Raw genomic sequence first — 19642 nt, forward strand, 5'->3', positions numbered from 1 at the left:
TCTTAACACCAGAGGCCACAGTGTTGCCCCTTACATCAGAGTCCTCTCTGTATACCAGAGCATCCCTTATGTTAGAGTCCCCCAAAGTCCCCCTTACATCAGAGTCTGCAGAGTCCCCCCTTACAGTGAAAGGGATCTCTGCGAGTTCAGATGTAAAGGGGGAACTCTTGTCATTAACTTCATATAATTAGAAATGTTATTTAATAGCACCATCTATACATAGTTTATGCATACTATGAAAAAAAATTGCGAGGCTGAAGTGTTCGGGTTTGAAGAACTTGAAGAAAAGGTGGCAACCCTACGTCCGCCCCACGTACATTTACTGTGGCAGGGCAGGCGCTCTGTGCCAGATCACGTACCTAGTACATGATCTGACACTTCCGGGTCGTGCTGCTCACCGCCGGGACTCGCCGATCACTCGGGACACAAGCAGAAAGGTGCTCTGCCTATGTAAACAAGGAAGATCGCCGTTCCGTCAGTAGGGAAGGCATTGATCCTGTTTTTCTGCAAAGCAGGGACACAGATCTTTGCCTTCCCCTAGACCAGTGCTTCTCCTGTCCTCAGGGCCCACTAACAGGCCAGGTTTGCAAGATAACAGAAATACATCACAGGTGATAAAATTTGCTGCTCAGTGATTGCAGTATCCTAGTCTGCATCTCCCAAAGGTAATACTTAGAAATCTGGCCTGTTAGTGGGTCCTGAGGACAGAAGTTAACCCTTTGAGCGCCCCTGACGTTAACCCCTTCCCAGCCAGTGTCATTAGTACAGTGACAGTGCATATTTGTTTAGCACTGATCACTGTATTAGTGTCACTGGTCCCCAAAAAGTGTCACTTTGGGGGTTTATTTACTGAAGCTAGAGAGGGCAAAATTAGTCACAATTCAGCAGAGAAACCAATCAGCTTCTAACCTCAGCTTGTTTAACCACTTCAGCCCCAGAAGGATTTGCCCCTTTAATGACCAGGTCATTTTTTTTTTTTTGCAATTCGGCACTGCAACGCTTTATCTGACAATTGTGTGGTCATGCGACATTGTACCCAAACAGAATTGATGCCATTTTTTTTTGGTGGTATTTGATCACCTCTGCAGTTTTTAGTTGCTGCGCTATAAACAAAAAAAGAGTGACAATTAAAAAAAAAAAAAAAAAAACACACCAATATTTTTTACTTTTTGCTATAATAAATATCCACCCACAAAAATGTAAAAAAAACAAACAAATTTTTTCATCAGTTTAGGCCGATATGTATTCTTCTACATATAAATAAATCCCAATAAGCGTATATAGATTGGTTTGAGCAAAAGTGATAGTGTCTACAAAATAGGGGATAGATTTATGGCATTTTTATTATTTATTTTTTACTAGTAATGGCGGTGATCAGCGATTTTTAGTGGGACTGCGACGCTGTGGCGGACAGATCGGACACCTAACTGCCATTTTTTTAAACTTTTTGGGGAACCAGGGACATTATTACAGTATCAGTGATAAACATATGCACTGTTATTGTACTAATACTGTACTGACACTGGCTGGGAAAGGGTTAACATCAGGGGGCGATCAAGGGGTTAAATGTGTTCCCTGTTTGTGTTTTCTAACTGCATGGGGGACGGTGTGACTGGGGAAACGCACAGATCTGTCTTTCTGCATTGCAGAGAGACAGGATCTGTGTGATCTCCCCTGTCAGAACAGAGATCTGCCTTGTTTACACAGGGAGATCCCTGTTCTGTCGCTGCGGGGGGGAAGATTGCAGATGGCCGGCAGACATCGAGCCTGCCCCACCCACCGATTGGCTCCCCCGCTGGCCAGTGGCCGTGCGTGCGCCCACAAATTGCTGTGTACGACCCTGACATACAATAGCGGTAATGCGAGGGAAGCCATCCCATTGCCGCAGTACAACTGTGGCGGCGGATCCTTAACCAGTTAATTACGCTTAAGACTGCAACCACACCTGAGCGTTTTCAGCTCGTAAAACACCCGGAAAAAAAAAACGCCTGAAATATGCCCAACAAGCAACAATCCCATTCGTTTCAATGGCACTTGTTCACATCGTTTTGTCACCTGAAGCAAAACGCGTGAAAAACTCCCTAAGCTCAAAAAAAGAACATGAGATTCTTTGGGACAGATTACAGGCGTTTTTTTTCCTGCCTTTCACATTGGTGACCTGAACTAAAATCGTGGCAAAAACGCACTACTTTGAAAGGCTCAGGTGTAAACGCAGCCTTAAGCACCATACACAGTATCAGATTTTCTGCTGATTTTTGTCTTCAGATTTACCAAAACCATGTAGTAGAAGGGCCTGCCTGATTGCATACAAATTGAAACTCCTAAGGTTTGACCTCATATTATATGGTTTTTGTAAATCAGCAGAAAATCTGATAATGTGTATGGGGCTTTAGCAATAAAACTTGGAAGCAGATTGGTTTCTCTGCAGAAGTGTAACTAATTTTGCCGGCTCTAGCTTTAGTAAATAAACCCTTAAGCCGCGTACACACGGCCGGACTTTGACAGCAAAGTTCAGACGGAATGAATCCGTCGGACAATTCGATCATGTGTGGGCTTCATCGGACCTTTTCTGTCGAAAAATCAGATGGACTTTAGAAATAGAACATGTTTCAAATCTTTCCACCGGAACCGGTTCCTATTGAGAAAATAACGCTCGTCTGTATGCTGTTCCGACGGACCAACGACGATGCAAGGGCAGCTATTGAACTTCCTTTTTCTAATCCCGTCGTACGTCATCACGTTAAACGATCGGACTTTGGTGTGATCGTGTGTAGGAAAGTCCGTTTTCGGCGGAACTCCCAACTGTAAAGCGCCTCTCATTCCAGTTTGAAAGGCCGAGGGCTTTCACACTGGAGCAGTGCGAGGTTGCCAAAAAAAAAGTCCTGCAAGCCGCATCTTTGAGGCGCTGTAGGAGTGGCGTATACACCGCTCCTACAGCGTCCCTGCCCATTGATATCAATGGGCAACGCTGCCAAAGTGCCGGCAAAGCGATGTTGCATCAGCGTTTTGCGGGCGCATTTAACCCTTTTTCGGCTGTGAGCGGGGGTTAAAAGCACTCCGTTGGTGGCCGAAAAAGTAGCGGCACTTTACTGCCGACACCCCAGTATGAAAGTAGCCTAATGCCATGTACACACGGCCAGACTTTGCAAAGGTCCGACAGAACAAATCCGGACAATTCGATCGTCTGCGGGCTTCATCGGACCTTTGCTGTCAAAAAATCAGACTGACTTTAGATTTAGAACATGTTTCAAATCTTTCTGATGGACTCGAGTCCAGTCGAAAAATACGTTTGTGTGTATGCTAGTCCGGACGAAAACCGACACTAGGGCAGCTATTGGGTATGAACTTCCTTATTCTAGTCCGGTCGTACGGCATCACGGTTGGACTTTGGTGTGCTTGTATGTGGCTAAGTCCGTTCGTTCAGAAAGTCAGACGGAATTCAGTCAGCCAAAAAGTCCGGTTGTGCGTACATGGCATTAGTGTCCGATTTGTCCGCTGCAATACTGCAGTCCCGCTACAAGTCGCTGATCGCCACCATTACTGGTAAAAAAACATATCCCCTAGTTTGTAGACGCTTTAAAGTGGAGTTCCAGGCTCTTTGTTTATTAAAAGTCAGCAGCTACAAAAAGTGTAGCTGCTGACTTTTAATAAACAGACACTTACCTGTTCCACGGTCCAGCGATGCGACTGAGTGTCGCTCCTCTCCGCCGGCGCCTCCATTGCCACCCTGGGCACTCCGGCCATGACAGCTTTCGGTTTCACGCCCGGGCACACACGGTGCATGCGTGAGTCGCGCTGCGCTCCCGGAGTGGACAGGCGGTCTCCTGGGACCTGTCACGTGTACCGCCCTGGCGGTCCCTGGGCGGAAGGAGGAAGTGGGACAGGAAGTCCCCCTCCTAACGAAGCCCCCACCCAAAAAAATGCAAATCGTGGCAAAACCGCGGTACTTGCTTTTTGGCTGCGGGTCCATTGAATTCTATTACATGCAAAACGCTGCATTTTGCAGGGGGGGAAAAAAAAAAAAAGTCCGACCATTTCCAAAAACGCAGAGGCACTAAAATGCATTGATGTGAACATGTTCCATAGAACCCATGTTAAACAAATTTCTTGCATTTCTGCAAAATGCATCAAAAACCACATTAGTGTGAATCAAGCCCTAGACTGGGATGGCATTAAAGTGAATGTGCATGTAAAGGCAGACGTCCCAATACTTTTGACAATTTTTTTTGTGCTACAGGGCAACACTGCCTTCTTTCTCATGAGAATTATGTTGCGCCCAATCCACGCACGCGCAAATGTGCTGAAGGGTTCTGCCCGACCTTCTGTACCTGGCAGCAACTTTGGCACAACTGCGCATGTATGGGTGCAAGGACGATGCGATTAGTAAGGTACAGGACTGTGCGTTTGGTCTACATGTGCCAAAGAATCCACGCATAATCAGACAAAACACGTTTTGCTGTACCTTCCCATTCATATTGCATTCAAATACCCACATATGTGCAGATCTGCTTCACGGCTCCACCAGGTCCTGAAGGACGAGTTCAGCACCTCTGACATGCACCAGACCATTAAAGATGGCGGCTGCAGTAAAGGGATGGGGACAACAGTAAGGGGGGTCTGAAGTTCCTCCTTAAAAATTAGAAGCAGCACACTGATGAGCTCATCTTTTCTCCTTTACTTCTCCATCAGCTTTCTCTATGCATTGCGGCTCACCTTACTGGCTCCTTGGCCTCAAATGACTGGATGGACAGAAGTCATGTGACAAAACAGATCTCGGATATGCATTTCCTCTCTGTATTCGTGTGCCTGGAGCTCCGCTTTCATTTCTGATATTGCAATCAAGCAGCAAAATGATTGTTCAAATCCCAAGTGTGAACTGAACAGTCTCCGCTGGAAACAAGACGAAAAACTGAAAAAGAAATAAATAAAAAATGCGCACACACAAGAAAAGAAGTCAAATAATATTTTATTGTACAGGGTTACAGAATGGGTGTCGCTAAATCTCTGAGGACAGTCGGGGGTTTTACGACAGAAAACAATATATTTGTCTGGACGTCCCAGTAGGAGGCGCTGTATCAGCGCACGGGCTGGAAGGCCTCCATGATCTCGCCTATTCTTCGAGGTTCTATAAAGAGAGAAGAAAAAAAAAAGAGAAGTATCAGAAAACAGTGTACAATTTAAAAAGATGAAAACTACTGATTTAACCCATTCCTGCTGAGCGTACACAGATGTGCGTACTTGGCTCTCGGGGGTTATACCGGGATGATGCCCACAGCTGCAGGCATCATCCCGGTACTGTTATTTAGAGCGGGTGATCGCCTTTCCGAGGATAACAACCGATGTCTCGGTTGTTATCCCAGAGGAGCAGGAGTGGATGCCCCCTTTCGCCACTCTTCCTGGTGGCACAGGAGAGCAGATAGACGATCCGGCTCGTCCGGCGGCTAGTGACCGAGTGGAAGAAAGCCAGAAACAGCTTTATTCCAGTCTCCTTAATGTAAACACGGAAGCGACATCACAGCGTCGCTTCCTGTTTACTCGGCTGCCAATGGCGTCGGATTTAAAAAATAAATAAATAAATAAAATATACAGTATTCAGATACACGGTTTTTAGTGATCTGTATACTTTGAAGTGCAAAAGGAGGGATTTGGGGTCTTTTAGACCCCCCATCCCTCCCTAAAGAGGACCTGTCACCAACTATTACTGTCACAAGGGATGTTTACATTCCTTTCAGAAGAGGTATGTTTTTTTTTTTTTTTTTAGTTAAAAATAAAAAAGGTAAAACTAGACTTTAACCACTTGCCGACCACTGCGCACACACATATACCTTAGCAGAATGGCACAGGCAGGCAAATGTATGTACCTGTGCGTCCCTTTGAATTTGCCGCCTAATGGGCTGGTGCGCACGCGCCCACGGGTCCCGCAAACTCAATGTTTGCCGGCAGCTTGCGATTTCAGCGAGGAGAGGCCTATATAAACAAGGTATTTTCCTGTTCTGCCTAGCAACATGACAGGGATCTATTGCTCCCAGTGATCGGGAGCAGTGATCCACCCCCCCCCCCCCCCCCACAGTTAGAATCACTCCCCAGGACACACTTATAGCCTTCACCTCCCCTAGTGTTGAACCCTTTCCCTGCCAGTGTAATTTATACAGTAATCAGTGGCTATTTGTAGCTCTGATTGCTGTATAAATGACAATGGTCCCAATACTGTCAAAAGCGTCCGATATGTCGCAATCCCGATTCTATATAAAAAAAAAGTAAAAGTAAAATCGCTAATCACCGCCATTACTAGTTAAAAATAAAAAATGTCATGTCATATCTATCCCCTATTTTGTAGACGCTATAACTTTTGTGCAAACCAGTCAATATACACTTATTGCAATTTTTTTTATTTATTTTTTTTAACCAAAAAACATGAATACATATCGGCCTAAACTGAGGAATAAATTTGTTTTCTTATTTTTGGGGGATATTATTTCAAAACTGGCACTTTTTTTGTTTATAGCGCAAAAAATAAAACCCGCCAAGGTGATCAAATACCACCAAAAGAAAGCTCCGGGGGAGGGGGAGAGGGAGAGGGAGAGAATGAATTGTGAGTTAAAGCGATGTAGTGCTGAATCGCAAAAAAAAATGCTTTGGTCAGGAAGGGGGTTTTTGAATGACACATGCAACACTGTACTCATACAAAAAAATAAAAATAAAATTAGGATTTTTGTACTCACCGGAAAATCCTTTTCTCTAAAGTTCATTAACAGACACAGCTCCAGTAATCTTGACCATAGGGTTATTACGCCACCTTCAGGAGAGGACTAGGCAGATTGTAATAAATGTAAAAAACAGAACCTTACAGTTCCGCCAAAGGGGAGGTCCCTCTGGTAATAACCCCTCAGCCTGCTTCTTGCAGCTCAGTACATCAACAAGCAGTATAACGTAAACTAATAGGAGGGGAGGGTACTGTGTCAGTCAATTAACTTCAGAGAAAGGGATTTTATGGCGAGTACAAAAATCCTATCGTTTTTCGTTCATTGACTGACACAGCTCCAGTAATCTTGACTGTAGGGTCATCCCCAAGCAGTGTCATAACGAGGGGTGGGAACAGCACATAACTTCACCCACAACCATTAGGGGTTCCCCAACAGGGCAGTCACCATCTGAACCAACTGCAGCAGTACTTGTGGTCAACCTATGCATCAGAGTGCATTAAATTAAAAAAAAGGCAAATTTTTCTCTTAACAGAAGAGTGTAAAATTGCAACATTACACGGCCGCCTGCAAAACTTTGCTGCCAAAGCAGGCATCAGAAGATGCGCCTACATCCACTTTGTAGAACATTGCAAAGGTGTGAACGGACAACCAAGTCGCTGCCTTACACACTTGAGCGACTGATGCTTGATGTCAGAAGGCCCAAGGAGGTCCCAATTGCCCTGGTGGAATGGGCCGTGACAGGAAAGCGGGGGGGGGCACCTGCCTCTTCAAGGCGTAAGCCTGGACCATGATCTGTCTGATCCACCTGAAAATGATGGACGAGACCGCCATCCCTTTTTTCGTACCAGCTACTGAAAACTAACAGAGAGTCTGACTTCTGGAAGGGAGCCGTGGCAGACAGATAAACCCTTAAACCCCGGACCACGTCCAGGAAATGAAGGGCCACCTCCTTAGGAAGTGTCGGTTTAGGACACAGAGATGGTAAAACACAATGTTTGAGGTGAAAAAAAAATTGAGGTGAAAAGCCGAAACCACCTTCGGCAGAAAAAGAAGGTTGCGGACGCAACACCACCTTATCCTTGTGGATAGCCAAATCCAAAACTCTCCTGGCCGATGTAAAGACCACTTTCTGAGAAAGTCAACAAGAGAATCTCCCTGATGTTCTCAAAACGGCGGTTTCTGAAGCGCCGATAGCACCAGGTTCAGATCCAACAGAGGCAAGGGTGGACGCACCGGATGGACTAAAAGCCGGATCCCTCGTAAAAAAAAAAAAAGTGCTCACTAGAGAGAGTGAGATGCCAGGGGTCGTTGGAAAAAAAAAAAATCGCCAAGGCTGATCTCTGTCCCTTGATGGTGCTTAAAGCCAGTTTCTAGTCTACTCGCTGTAGGAACAGCAGGATCCTGGAAACTGAATAGGTGCACGGACGCTACCCCAGCTCCTCACACATGGAGATATAAGCCTTCCACATACGATGGTATATCTTCCGAGAAGATTTTCATGCCTTCAGCATAGTGGAGATTACCGAGTCCGATAGGCCTCGGTTCCTTAGCACCTGGCTTTCAACAGCCATGCTGTTAAAGCCAGCGACGGTAAAGCAGGATGGAGAAATCTGACCTTGAGACAGAGGGTCTTCTCTCATCGGTAACCCGCCAGGGAGCGTCCCCCACCAGGCATACCAAGTCGGTGTACCAAGGACGCCGAGGCCAATCTGGAGAAATCAGTATCACTGGGATCCCCTTGGCCTCCACTCTGCGGAGCAGACATGGTGACAGTTTTAAATGGAGGAAAGGAGTAGATCAGTCAGTACTGATCCCATAGAGCCACCAGCTCATCGGACGAGTCTGCCCAAGGATCTCTTGTCCTGGATAAGAACCTCTGCACCTTTCAATTGAGCCAAGAGGCCAGGAGATCTACATCAGGTGTGCCCCACCACAGGCACAGAAGCCTGAACACCTCCGGATGAAACGACCACTCTTCTGGGTCCAGCATCTGTCTGCCTGCCAGTTTTCTACTCCCGAGATGTATATGGCCGACAGGGCCGGTACATGCCGCTCTGCCAACCAAAGGATGCGAGTGACCTCCCGTGCTGCAGCCGAGCTTCTTGTTCCTAATCTGTGGTTGGCATATGCCAACGCCATGGTGTTGTCTGACTGGATCCTGATTGGACGACCATGTGGAGGGGCATAGCCTGATCGCTTGGAGCTCCAGCACATTGATCGGCAACTTGTATTCCTCCCACGGCCAGAGGCCCTGGGTCGACTGAACTCCCATTACTCCACCCCAGCCAGTCAGGCTGGCATCCGTTGTGATCACTGTCCAATGCAGAGGTAGGAACAACTTCCCGGACCGAAGTTCCAGAGATCTCAGCCACCAGAGAAGGGAATCCCTGATCAACTGGCTCACCCGAATCTAAATGGGATAAAGGAGATTTGTCCCATTTTGTCAATATCTCCTTCTGCAAGACTCTGGTGCGAAATTGGGCGTACAGTACCGCCTCGAAGGAGGCCACCATGAGCCCCAGGACTCACATGCAGAAGCGCAGCAACGACCACCTGCGGTTCATCAACAGCTTCACCGCAGCTCTGAGAGTCTGCATTTTGTCTGAAGGGAGAAAAACTCTTGCTTCCACGGAGTCCAGCAGTAAGCCTAGGTACTACAGGTGCCGAGTCGGCACAAGTACCGACTTTTTGAGGTTCAACACCCACCCAAATTCCTGCAGGGTTTGCATGGTGATCACCACATCCTCCTTTAATTCTGAGGCAGAAGCTGCTCTCAGGAGATTGGCTAGTTAACCCAACGATTGCGATCCCACGTTGTTGCAACAACGCCAAAATTGGAGCCAATACCTTGGGTAAAGACTTACGGTGCTGAAGCCAAGCCAAAGGGGAGAGCCACAAACTGGAAGTGGGCTTCCCCTACTGAAAATCGCAGAAACCTCTGATGCCGAAGGCATATGGGCATGTGCAGGTACGCATCCTGGATGTCCAAGGACGTCAGGGAGTCCCCTTGATGGAGTGCAGCGACTACTGAGCGAACTGATTCCATTCTGAACCTCTGTACTTTCACAAAGCAATTGAGGGCTTTCAGGTCCAAGATTGGACGTACCCCCTTCCTTTTTGGGGACTACAAACTGACTGGACTAGAAACCCTGAAACGTTTCCGGAACAGGCACTATCACCACGCGGCTTAGCAGGTCCCTTGCTGCCCCGTACAGGGCCTCCCAGCGAGCCGGGAGTAAGGGTATGCTGGAGAGGAAGAATCTGTTTGGTGGCCAAGAGAGGAACTATATCTTGCAGCCCGATGAAATCACTTTGCAGACCCATTGGTCGAGCAGCTGAGAGGCCCACTGGGCTGCAAACGCCCAAAGGCGACCCCACACTTGAGTGCCGGGCGTGGGCAAACCTTCATGCGGAAGCATTTTCTGCTCACTGGCTTGCCTTCTGTCACTCAGTAGTCACCCTGTCGGACTGGGAACGTTTTTCTGAAGTCCCGGGCGGACGAAAAAGCCTCGAGCATAAAATGAGTGCCCTTGCCTGCGGCGTGGCTCCTTACTCTTCCTGGACTGTGGGAGCAAGGTGCTCTTCTCACCTGTGACATTCTTAATAATGTCATCCGAGGCTCCAAATAGCCGCTCACCAGGGAAGGGTAGATCCGTCAAGGCTTTTTTAGATGCCTGGTCTGCAGACCAGCATGTCATCCAAATCAGGCGCCGCAGCACCACTGCTGACACTGAAGCTCTGGAGAGCAAGAGAAGCGTATCCAGGGCCTCGTCAGACGTACTTAAGGCCGTGCACACACTGGTCTTTCAGTTCCACGCAGACAGGAGAGGCCTGCTGCTTCTCCAACTCACGGTGCAATAGTTTTGCCCATTCAGTAAGCGTCTGCGACACTAATGCTGTGGCCAGAACTTGTCATATCGCTGACCCCACTACCGTGAACAAGGAATGGGCCACTGCCTCCCCTTCTACCGGGATTGTGGTTACTTTGTTTAACCTGGATACTGGGGAGTCCACGACCATTTTTTAAGAAGGCTCTCCTCAAAGGGGTAACACACCACCATTCTTTTTGGGACTGAATAGGCCCGTTCCGGTCTTCCCCATTCCTTATATATGAACTTATCGAAATAAGTCAGATACGGAAACACCATAGGTGTATGAGCTGGCTTACGGGACCCAAAAGGGACTGCTACTTCAGCAGAGGATCCTGCTGTAGCCTGAATTTTCAGGGTATCACGCACAGCTGTGATAAGTGTTCCAACAAGCGCTTTGTCTTGTGCGGACCCGGACGGGGAATCATCCTCACTGTCCGATCGGTCCTGGTCTCAAGGACCGCCGACAAAGCATCCAAAGGCACTGTACTGTTTGCAGATGAGCTGGTTGCAATTGCAAGGAGTTCTGGGGAAGAAATACCAGTTTCTGAAGCCATGCTGACCCTCCCTGTCTGCCACCCTTGGGGACTTAGGACAGGTGCTCATCCCACCCTCCTAGCTGCTTCAGACTGAGGGGTCCCCACCGCAGGACTCACCACCCCTGACTGTGTGCGCCATGCTGTTACAGGTGCCTGTGTCCAGAGCAAAAAAAACAAAAAACCCCACGCTGTTCTGAAATACAGGGACCATCGCTGAAGAGAAAAACCACGGAGGCTACAACAAAATGGCTGCCGGGCACCCTGTATAGAGGACAATCACAGGGAAAATGGCCGCCGACCATGCTTTCCACAGAGACTCACAGAAAATGGCCGACAAGTAACTGTACACAGTGAATGAACAGAGATAATGGTGGCAGCACATGCAGAGCTCACAGACACCAGCAGAGAGACCACAGACAGCCCAGGGAAACAGACAGCCAGCGGAGCCCCCAATCCAGAATGAGAGCCCCCCGGAGGAGCCCTGGCCCAGGTACACATACCTCTCAGTAGCCCAGTCATGCAGCATCCCCCACGGAAGGGGGGGGGGAGAAATAGGGACAAGGAGAGGAGAGAAGAGAGGGACCCCCTAATCAACCTCCCAGGGATAGCTGTACTTACCATCCGGATGAGCTGGGGACATCCCATCACAGACCCACACCCGAGCAGTACAGGGTGGCTGCTGGCCATGGCACACTGTGACAAAGACATCGGTAGTCCGGTCATGGGTGTGCCCCGGAGCGCTGCGCTCACCGGCCGCCCCTGGAGACTGAGGGGCATGTCGTGGCCGACCCAGCGCGTAGCTAGGGTCTGTACACGCTTGATAGCAAGGCTGTGGAGACTGCAAGGATCTATAATATCCAGCCTGTCACCAAGCCGGCTGTTGATAGCAGATCACAGGATCTTAAAATCTTGAGCAAAAGGCAAAATCCAGAAAAAAAAAATTCCCAGGACCGATGATTCCAGCAGGGAGCCTAGGTCCTTCTCCTTCACTAGGCAGAAAATAAATTGAGCTGCAGAAAGCAGGCTGAGGGGTTATTACCAGAGGGACCGCCCCCTGGGCGGAACTGTAAAGTTCTGTTTTTTACATGTATTAAATGTTCTGCCTAGTCCTCTCCTGAAGGTGGCGTAATAATCCTACGGTCAAGATTACTGGAGCTGTGTCAGTCAATGAACAAACACAAATAGGAATTTCTTTTAGTGGCATTTAATCACTGCTGGGGTTTTTATTTTAATTTTTTTAAACAAATGGGAAAAAAAAAAAAAGTTTGTTAAAATTTTTACAAACCGGTAATTTTTCTCCTTCACTGAAGGGCATTGATAGGTGGTGCTGATGAGGCTGCACCAATAGGTGGCACTGGTGGGCACTGTACTGATTATCAGTGTACTGTAAATGTCCCTTTTACAGAAGCCGGTTATCGGCGCTCTTCTCTTCACGCTGTCAGCGAGAGGAACAGAATGCTGATAACCGCCTTGTGTTTAATTCCGTGATCAGCTGTCATTGGACACAGCTGATCACGTGGTAAAGGGCCGCTGCAATTGGCCCTTTATCCCGTGATCAGCTTAGTCCTAAGGACTCGGTGATCACAGAGCGTGGTGCCTGCATGCCGCATGGGTCGCGCTGGCGGCACGATCAATGGAGGACGTCTATGTATGCCCTCTCGGCAAATTAAGCCGGTGCTGTAGCCGTCTTTTGGCTATAGTGTAATCCAAAGCGCACACACCTTTATGGGTGAAGAGCTCCGGGTGCTTCTTCATGTAGTCAAACAACTCCCGGTCCTTCTTGGCGTTCTTGTAGTTCTCATATTTGGTCAAGTGATACCCGAGGAAAATGCCAACAGTGGTGACGAGTATGTGCCTGTGCACACCTGGAACGAGAGCGAGGACATTCAGTACATCATGGAACACATGGGCGATACAGTTGTGCTCATAAGTTTACATACCCTGGCAGAATTGATGATTTCTTAGAGAATATGAATAACACCAAAACTTTTCTTTCACTCATGGTTAGTGTTTGGCTGAAGCCATTTATTATCAATCGTGTTTACTCTTTTTAAATCATAATGACCACAGAAACTACCCAAATGACCCTGATCACAAGTTTACATACCCCATTTCTTAATACCGTGTATTGCCCCCCTTTAACATCAATGACATCTTAACGTCTTTTGTGGTATTTGTGGATGAGGCTCTTTATCTTCTCAGATGGTGAAGCTGCCCATTCCACTTGGCAAAAAAGCCCCCAGTTCCTGTAAATTCTTGGGCTGTCTTCTATAAACTTTTCATCTGAGTCATTTGGGTATTTTCTGTTTTGATTATGATTTAAAGCGGGAGTCCGCCGTTTTTTTTTTTTTTAAAAGCCAGCAGCTACAAATACTGCAGCTGCTGACTTTTAAAATAAAGGACACTTACCCGCCCAGCGCGCCCGCGATGTCGGCACCCGAAGCCGTTCTCTCGATCGTCTCTCGGGTGCTGCTGCCGCCATCTTGGGTATGGGAATCAGGAAGTGGAGCATTTCGGCTTCATTTCCCAGGTTCCCTACTGCGCATGCGCAAGTCGCGCTGCGCAATAAGGATGGACCCCGCTGCCTCTGGGATCCGTGTGTTTCCCAGCAGGCAGCGGGGGACTTTCGGAAAGGGGCGTAGATTCTGCAGAATCTACGCCCCTTTCCGCAGATAGCTATGCCGGAAGTGGGTGCAGATACCTGTACTGTACAGGTACCTGCACCCCCCCTCCCCCCTGAAAGGTGCCAATTGTGGCGCCAGAGGGGGGGAGGATTCCAATGAGCGGAAGGTCCACTTTAGGGTGGACCTCCGCTTTAAAAAGAGTAAAACACAGTTGATTGATAATAAAGGGCTTCAGCCAAACACTAACCACGAGTGAAAGAAACGTTTTTTGTGTTATCATTCATATTCTCAGAAAAATGGCCAAGAAATCATAAATTCTGCCAGGGTATGTAAACTTATGAGCTAGGGGGGGCGCTGCTGGGCAGAACTGTGTGGGGCCAAGGGGACCGCAGGCCACTACAGAGGCTGGAGAGGCACTGTGGCATGTTAGGCTCGGTTCACACAGTAGGCGGCACGACTTGCAGCGCCGCGACCTCAGCGGTGACTTGCAAAACGACTTCTGTATAGACGTCAATGCAAGTCGCCGCAAAAGTAGTACAGGAACCTTTTTTCTAAGTCGGAGCGACTTGAGTCGCTCCTATTAGAACGGTTCCGTAGTACAGAACGGAGTATGACTTGTCATGCGGCGAAGTCGCCTGGACAAGTCGCCCCTATGTGAACCGAGCCTTAGGGGATCTGCAGCTAGCTTGGGGGGGGGGGGCCCTCCAGAACTAAGGAGGCCGTGGCCCTGGAGTTGGTAACCGATGCTCATACAATAATTATATGAAATAACCATTCCAGTCCAGGGGGAACAAGGAGTGGGGGATTGGAGAGAGCGAGAGATGATAGAAAGACCACTTTATTAGGTACACCTGTTCAATTGTTTGGTAACAAAAACTGCTAATCAGCCAATCACATGGCAGCAACTCCATGCATTTCGATATCTAGATGTAGTGAAGACGACTTGCTGAAGTCCAAACTGAGCATCAGAATGGGGAATAAAGGAGATTTAAGAGACTTTGAACGTGGCGTGGTTGTTGGTGCCAAACGGGCTAGGCTGAGTATTTTAAAACACTGCTGATCTACTGAGATTTTCACCCACAACCGTCTCTCTCGGGTTTAGGCTCCGGTCACATCTCCGCTAGACACAAATAAAAGAGAGCGAGAGAACAGGAAACTATTAAATTATTGGTATTGGAATTTCCTTTCAAATGTGGCTGTTGGTGAATGCAACGAGTACGAATTTATCCCAAGTTACAAATTACCTGAAATAACGAATGCTGCATCTAAACAAATGGAACAAATAATAAAATTGTTTTTAGAGCGTTCTGTTCCATTCATTTACATGCTGCATTCGTTATTTCAGATCATTCGTAACTTGGGATAAATTTGTACTCGTTACATTCACCAACAGCCACATTTGAAGGGAAATTCCAATACCAATCATTTTATATATAATTATTAGTTAATTACCGTATTTATCGCCGTATAACACGCACCCCAAGTTTAGGAGGAAAGTTTAAGGGGGGAAAAAAAAAAGTAATTTTTTTTTTTTTTTTTATTCTTCATCTCTTCTGCCCCCTCCAACGTCATCTCAGATCTGAGCGCCCCCTGGTGACAACCAATTGGAACAGCCTGAAGTCCAAACTGGACGGATTACAACATCCTGACTTCCTGTGTACAACTCTGGGGGGATTTTACATATTATGGGGGGAGGGGAGGTGTAGTATATCATGGAGGGGTGCATTCTTCAGTATATTATGGAGGAGGGGATTGTAGTCCAGTATGGGGAAGGGGAGAAGCAGTGTGCAGTATATTATGGGAGGGGAGGTTGTACTCCAGTATGAAGGGGGGGTTGTAGTTCAGTGTAAAGGGAGGCAGGCTGTAGTCTCACCCGCTTGGAAGGCCGGGTAGTGGTTGTAGAGCTGTATGGAGGGAGGGGATTGTAGTCTCACCCGCTCGGAAGGCCGGGTAGTGGTTGTAGTGCAGTAGTGGAGGGAGGGGATTGTAGTCCAGTGAGGAGGGAGGGGAATTGTAGTCTCACCTGCTCGGAAGGGAGGGTAGTGGTTGTAGTCCAGTGTGGAAGGAGGGGGGATTGTAGTCCAGTGTGGAAGGAGGGGGGATTGTAGTCCAGTGTGGAAGGAGGGGGGATTGTAGTCCAGTGTAAAGGGGAGGGAGGGGGGTTGTAGTCCAGTGCGGAGGGAGGGGGGGTTGTAGTCCAGTGCGGAGGGAGGGGGGGTTGTAGTCCAGTGCGGAGGGAGGGGGGGTTGTAGTCCAGTGCGGAGGGAGGGGGGGTTGTAGTCCAGTGCGGAGGGAGGGGGGGTTGTAGTCCAGTGCGGAGGGAGGGGGGGTTGTAGTCCAGTGCGGAGGGAGGGGGGGTTGTAGTCCAGTGCGGAGGGAGGGGGGGTTGTAGTCCAGTGCGGAGGGAGGGGGGGTTGTAGTCCAGTGCGGAGGGAGGGGGGGTTGTAGTCCAGTGCGGAGGGAGGGGGGTTGTAGTCTCACCCGCTCAGAAGGGCGGGTAGTGGTTGTAGTGCAGTATGGAGGGAGGGGGATTGTAGTCCAGTGAGGAGGTTGTAGTCTCACCCACTCAGGAAGGCCGGGTAGTGGTTGCAGTGCAGTATGGAGGGAGGGGGGCTATAGTCTCATCCGCGCGGAAGCCCGGGTAGTGGTTGTAATCCAGTATGGAGGGAGGGCATTGTAGTACTGAATGGAGGGGATTGTAGTCCAGTATGCAGAGGGAGGGGATTGTAGTCTCACCCGTTCGGAAGACCGGGTAATGGTTGTAGTGCAGTGTGGGAGGAGATTGTAGTCCAGTGAGGAGGGAGGGGGATTGTAGTCTCACCCACTCAGAAGGACGGGTAGTGGTTATAGTGCTGTATGGAGTGAGGGGGGTTGTAGCCCAGTGTGGAGGGAGGGGAATTGTAGTCTCACCTGCTCGGAAGGGAGGGTAGTGGTTGTAGTCCAGTGTGGTGGGAGGGGGGGATTGTAGTCCAGTGTGGAGGGAAGGGGGATTGTAGTCCAGTGTGGAGGGAAGGGGGATTGTAGTCCAGTGTGGAGGGAAGGGGGATTGTAGTCCAGTGTGGAGGGAAGGGGGATTGTAGTCCAGTGTGGAGGGATGGGGGATTGTAGTCCAGTGTGGAGGGAAGGGGGATTGTAGTCTCACCCACTCGGAAGGGCGGGTAGTGGTTATAGTGCTGTATGGAGGGAGGGGGGTTGTAGCCCAGTGTGGAGGGAGGGGAATTGTAGTCTCACCTGCTCGGAAGGGAGGGTAGTGGTTGTAGTCCAGTGTGGTGGGGGAGGGGATTTTAGTCCAGTGTGGTGGGGGAGGGGATTTTAGTCCAGTGTGGAGGGGAGTTGTAGTCCAGTGTGGAGGGAGGGGGGTTGTAGTCTCACCCGCTCGGAAGGGTGGGTAGTGGTTGTAGTGCAGTATGGAGGGAGGGGGATTGTAGTCTCACCCGCTCGGAAGGGCGGGTAGTGGTTGTAGTGCAGTGTGGAGGGAGGGGGATTGTAGTCTCACCCGCTCGGAAGGCCGGGTAGTGGTTGTAGGCGTTGTGTAGCACGGAGCTCAGGTAGCCGATGCAGCCGAGCTGGATGGAGCCTCTGTTCCATAGGGAGGGGGGTGGAAGGACCCCAGCCTCGTCCGGTAACAGACCCATGGCTCCGCTTTCCCAAGGACACCGGGGGACACCAATCAAGGACGGACGAGAGTCACAGTCCTTTCCTTCCCCCGGAAGCATAGACTAGGAAAAAAAAAGTTCCGCCGGGCCCCGCCCACTGTCCTGAAGTCGGCTTTGTCCCCCTCCCCGCTCACTGTCCGCCATTCTATAACATCCGGGTCCCTCAGTGTAAACACAACATACACTAACATATGTACACATTCAATGCGTCAATCTAGAGGATCTTCCTTGAGAAACTGAGTGGATTCCCCCCAAGATCTAGGCCTGTGGACCCCCCGGGACCCTGACTATACCCACTGACTACTACCCCCCCCTCCCCCAGTGTACTACAGCAACATGGCGTCAGTTGAGGGGGCACTAAACACGGGAACAACACATCCCATCCCCCAAAGGATATTTTGGGGAGGGAGGGGGCGGGGTGATCCCAGCACTGCGTTGGGGTGACCTGACCCCATTGGAAACAATTCATAGCGTTGGGCCCCCTGACCCACCTGTGTGCTCACAATGGGCCCTCACAGTGCTGTTTTCTATATAAAGCAGCCACAGCCTGAGTGGAGAAGCCCGTCCCCCACCAGCATGCGCACAGAAAGCCATGTGCTAACAGTGGGAAAACAGCGGTCTCTCTACAGAAGTCCAGCACCCCCCCATTCATACTGAGTCAGTGGTAAGCCTGGGCTTTGCTGATTGCAGCGCAATTGGTCAGACTCAGCAGGGGTCATGTTGGAGAGCCCCCCGCTTTCACACACAGAGAAAGAGTCCTGCAACGTGCTGGCAGGGGACAGGATTTTCTACTCAAGATGTGGCTGTTTTAGAAGGAAAACAAACTGTAAAGCCGCGTACACACGGGCGGACTGTATGGCCTACTTAGTCCGTCATACAATCCGATGGACAGTCCGTCCTACTTTCGAATGAACGGACTTGACCACACACGGATGCACAAACAGTCAGTCGAAAGCTTGCGCGATGACGTGTACAGCACGTACGACGGGACTAGAAATAGGACGTCCAATACACATCAATGCAACCTTTCGCCGTGTAAATCCTTTCTGAGCATGCGCCATTCTTAGTCCGTCGAACTAGCCTACTGACGAGCGGATTGTCCGCTGAAACCAAAGTATGACGGACAGTATTTTGAAAAATCCGAAATACTTAGTACGCCAGACTGCACGCTGAAAAAGTCCGCTGAAGCCCACACACGAGCGGACTGTCCGCTGAAATGTGTTTCGACGGACTAAGTAGGCCATACAGTCCGCCCGTGTGTACGCGGCCTAAGACTTGGCACAATTGGGTGATAATGGATAACACTGGGCTCACACAGCAGTATAGAATCAAGGGGAGCAGTGCCTCCTCCCTTGGAGGGATTCTTCTCATTTCCTGTTTTGGCTATGAGATGGGAAGTGAAGGGAAATGGGACAGGAAGTGAAGGGATATGGGTCAGGAATTGAAGGGAAATGGAATAGGAAGTGAAGGAAAATGGGACAGGAAGGGAAGTGGGATGGAGCAGGAAGTGAGGGGAAATGGGACAGAAAGCGAAGGGAGATGAGACAGGAATTTAAGGGAAATGGGACAGGAAGTAAAGGAATATTAAGAGAAATTGGACAAGAAATTTACAAGCCGACCTCAATGGGTGACTATGTGGCAGATGAGGTTTAATGTTGAGAAATGTAAAGTTATGCACTTGGGGGCTAAGAATATGCATCATACATACTAGGGGGGGTACAAGTGGGGGGATCCATAGTGGAGAAGGGTCTGGGGGTTTTGGTAGTTTCAGGGCTGGCTTAGCCCTTCCTTCTCTGGGCTGGCCGCTCAGCTGTTGGCTAATTGCCAGCTCTCATCTCTCTCCACAGTTAGCAGCTGTTCCTGATCATACTCGTCTGACTGTCCAGCTCACTTCACCTCTGCCTTCGCCTTGGCCACATCACAAGAAACTATCTCCTGCGGTTCTGTTTAAAGACTGGCTTGCTGACATCCCTTCTGGCTCCTTATCCTGCTTGCTGTTGCTCTACTTGGATCCCTGACTTCTGGCCTGGCCTTACTGGTTATTGCACTCTGGCCTGGATGACTACTCGATGCGGTTACTGGACTCTGGCTATGCTTGACTACGCTTTTTCTATTTACCTTTTTATTTTTATTTAATAAACAAGTGTGATTTAATTGTACTTCTGTCTCAGTCTGATTCATGGTTTCTGACAGGTAGATCATAAGCTCAATAATAGCATGCAATGCCAAGCTGCGGTTTCCAAAGCGAGC

The 19642-nt window shown here is 49.1% G+C and overlaps 1 protein-coding gene across 1 annotated transcript; it reads right to left on the bottom strand.

Moving 5' to 3' along the window:
* Positions 1-4949: 4949 nt before the first annotated feature.
* Positions 4950-17434, bottom strand: NDUFC2 (NADH:ubiquinone oxidoreductase subunit C2). Its single transcript, XM_077451367.1, has 3 exons — positions 17233-17434; positions 12834-12977; positions 4950-5125 (listed from the first exon to the last, which is right to left on the bottom strand). The coding sequence occupies exons 1-3, from the start codon at positions 17369-17371 to the stop codon at positions 5076-5078; spliced, it is 333 nt and encodes a 110-aa protein (XP_077307493.1). The 5' UTR covers positions 17372-17434; the 3' UTR covers positions 4950-5075.
* Positions 17435-19642: the final 2208 nt, after the last annotated feature.

Source organism: Lithobates pipiens, unplaced genomic scaffold (genome assembly GCF_037356315.1).
Source record: "Lithobates pipiens isolate NorthernLeopardFrog02 unplaced genomic scaffold, aLitPip1_a1.2 Scaffold_23, whole genome shotgun sequence".
Lineage (NCBI taxonomy): Eukaryota > Metazoa > Chordata > Amphibia > Anura > Ranidae > Lithobates > Lithobates pipiens.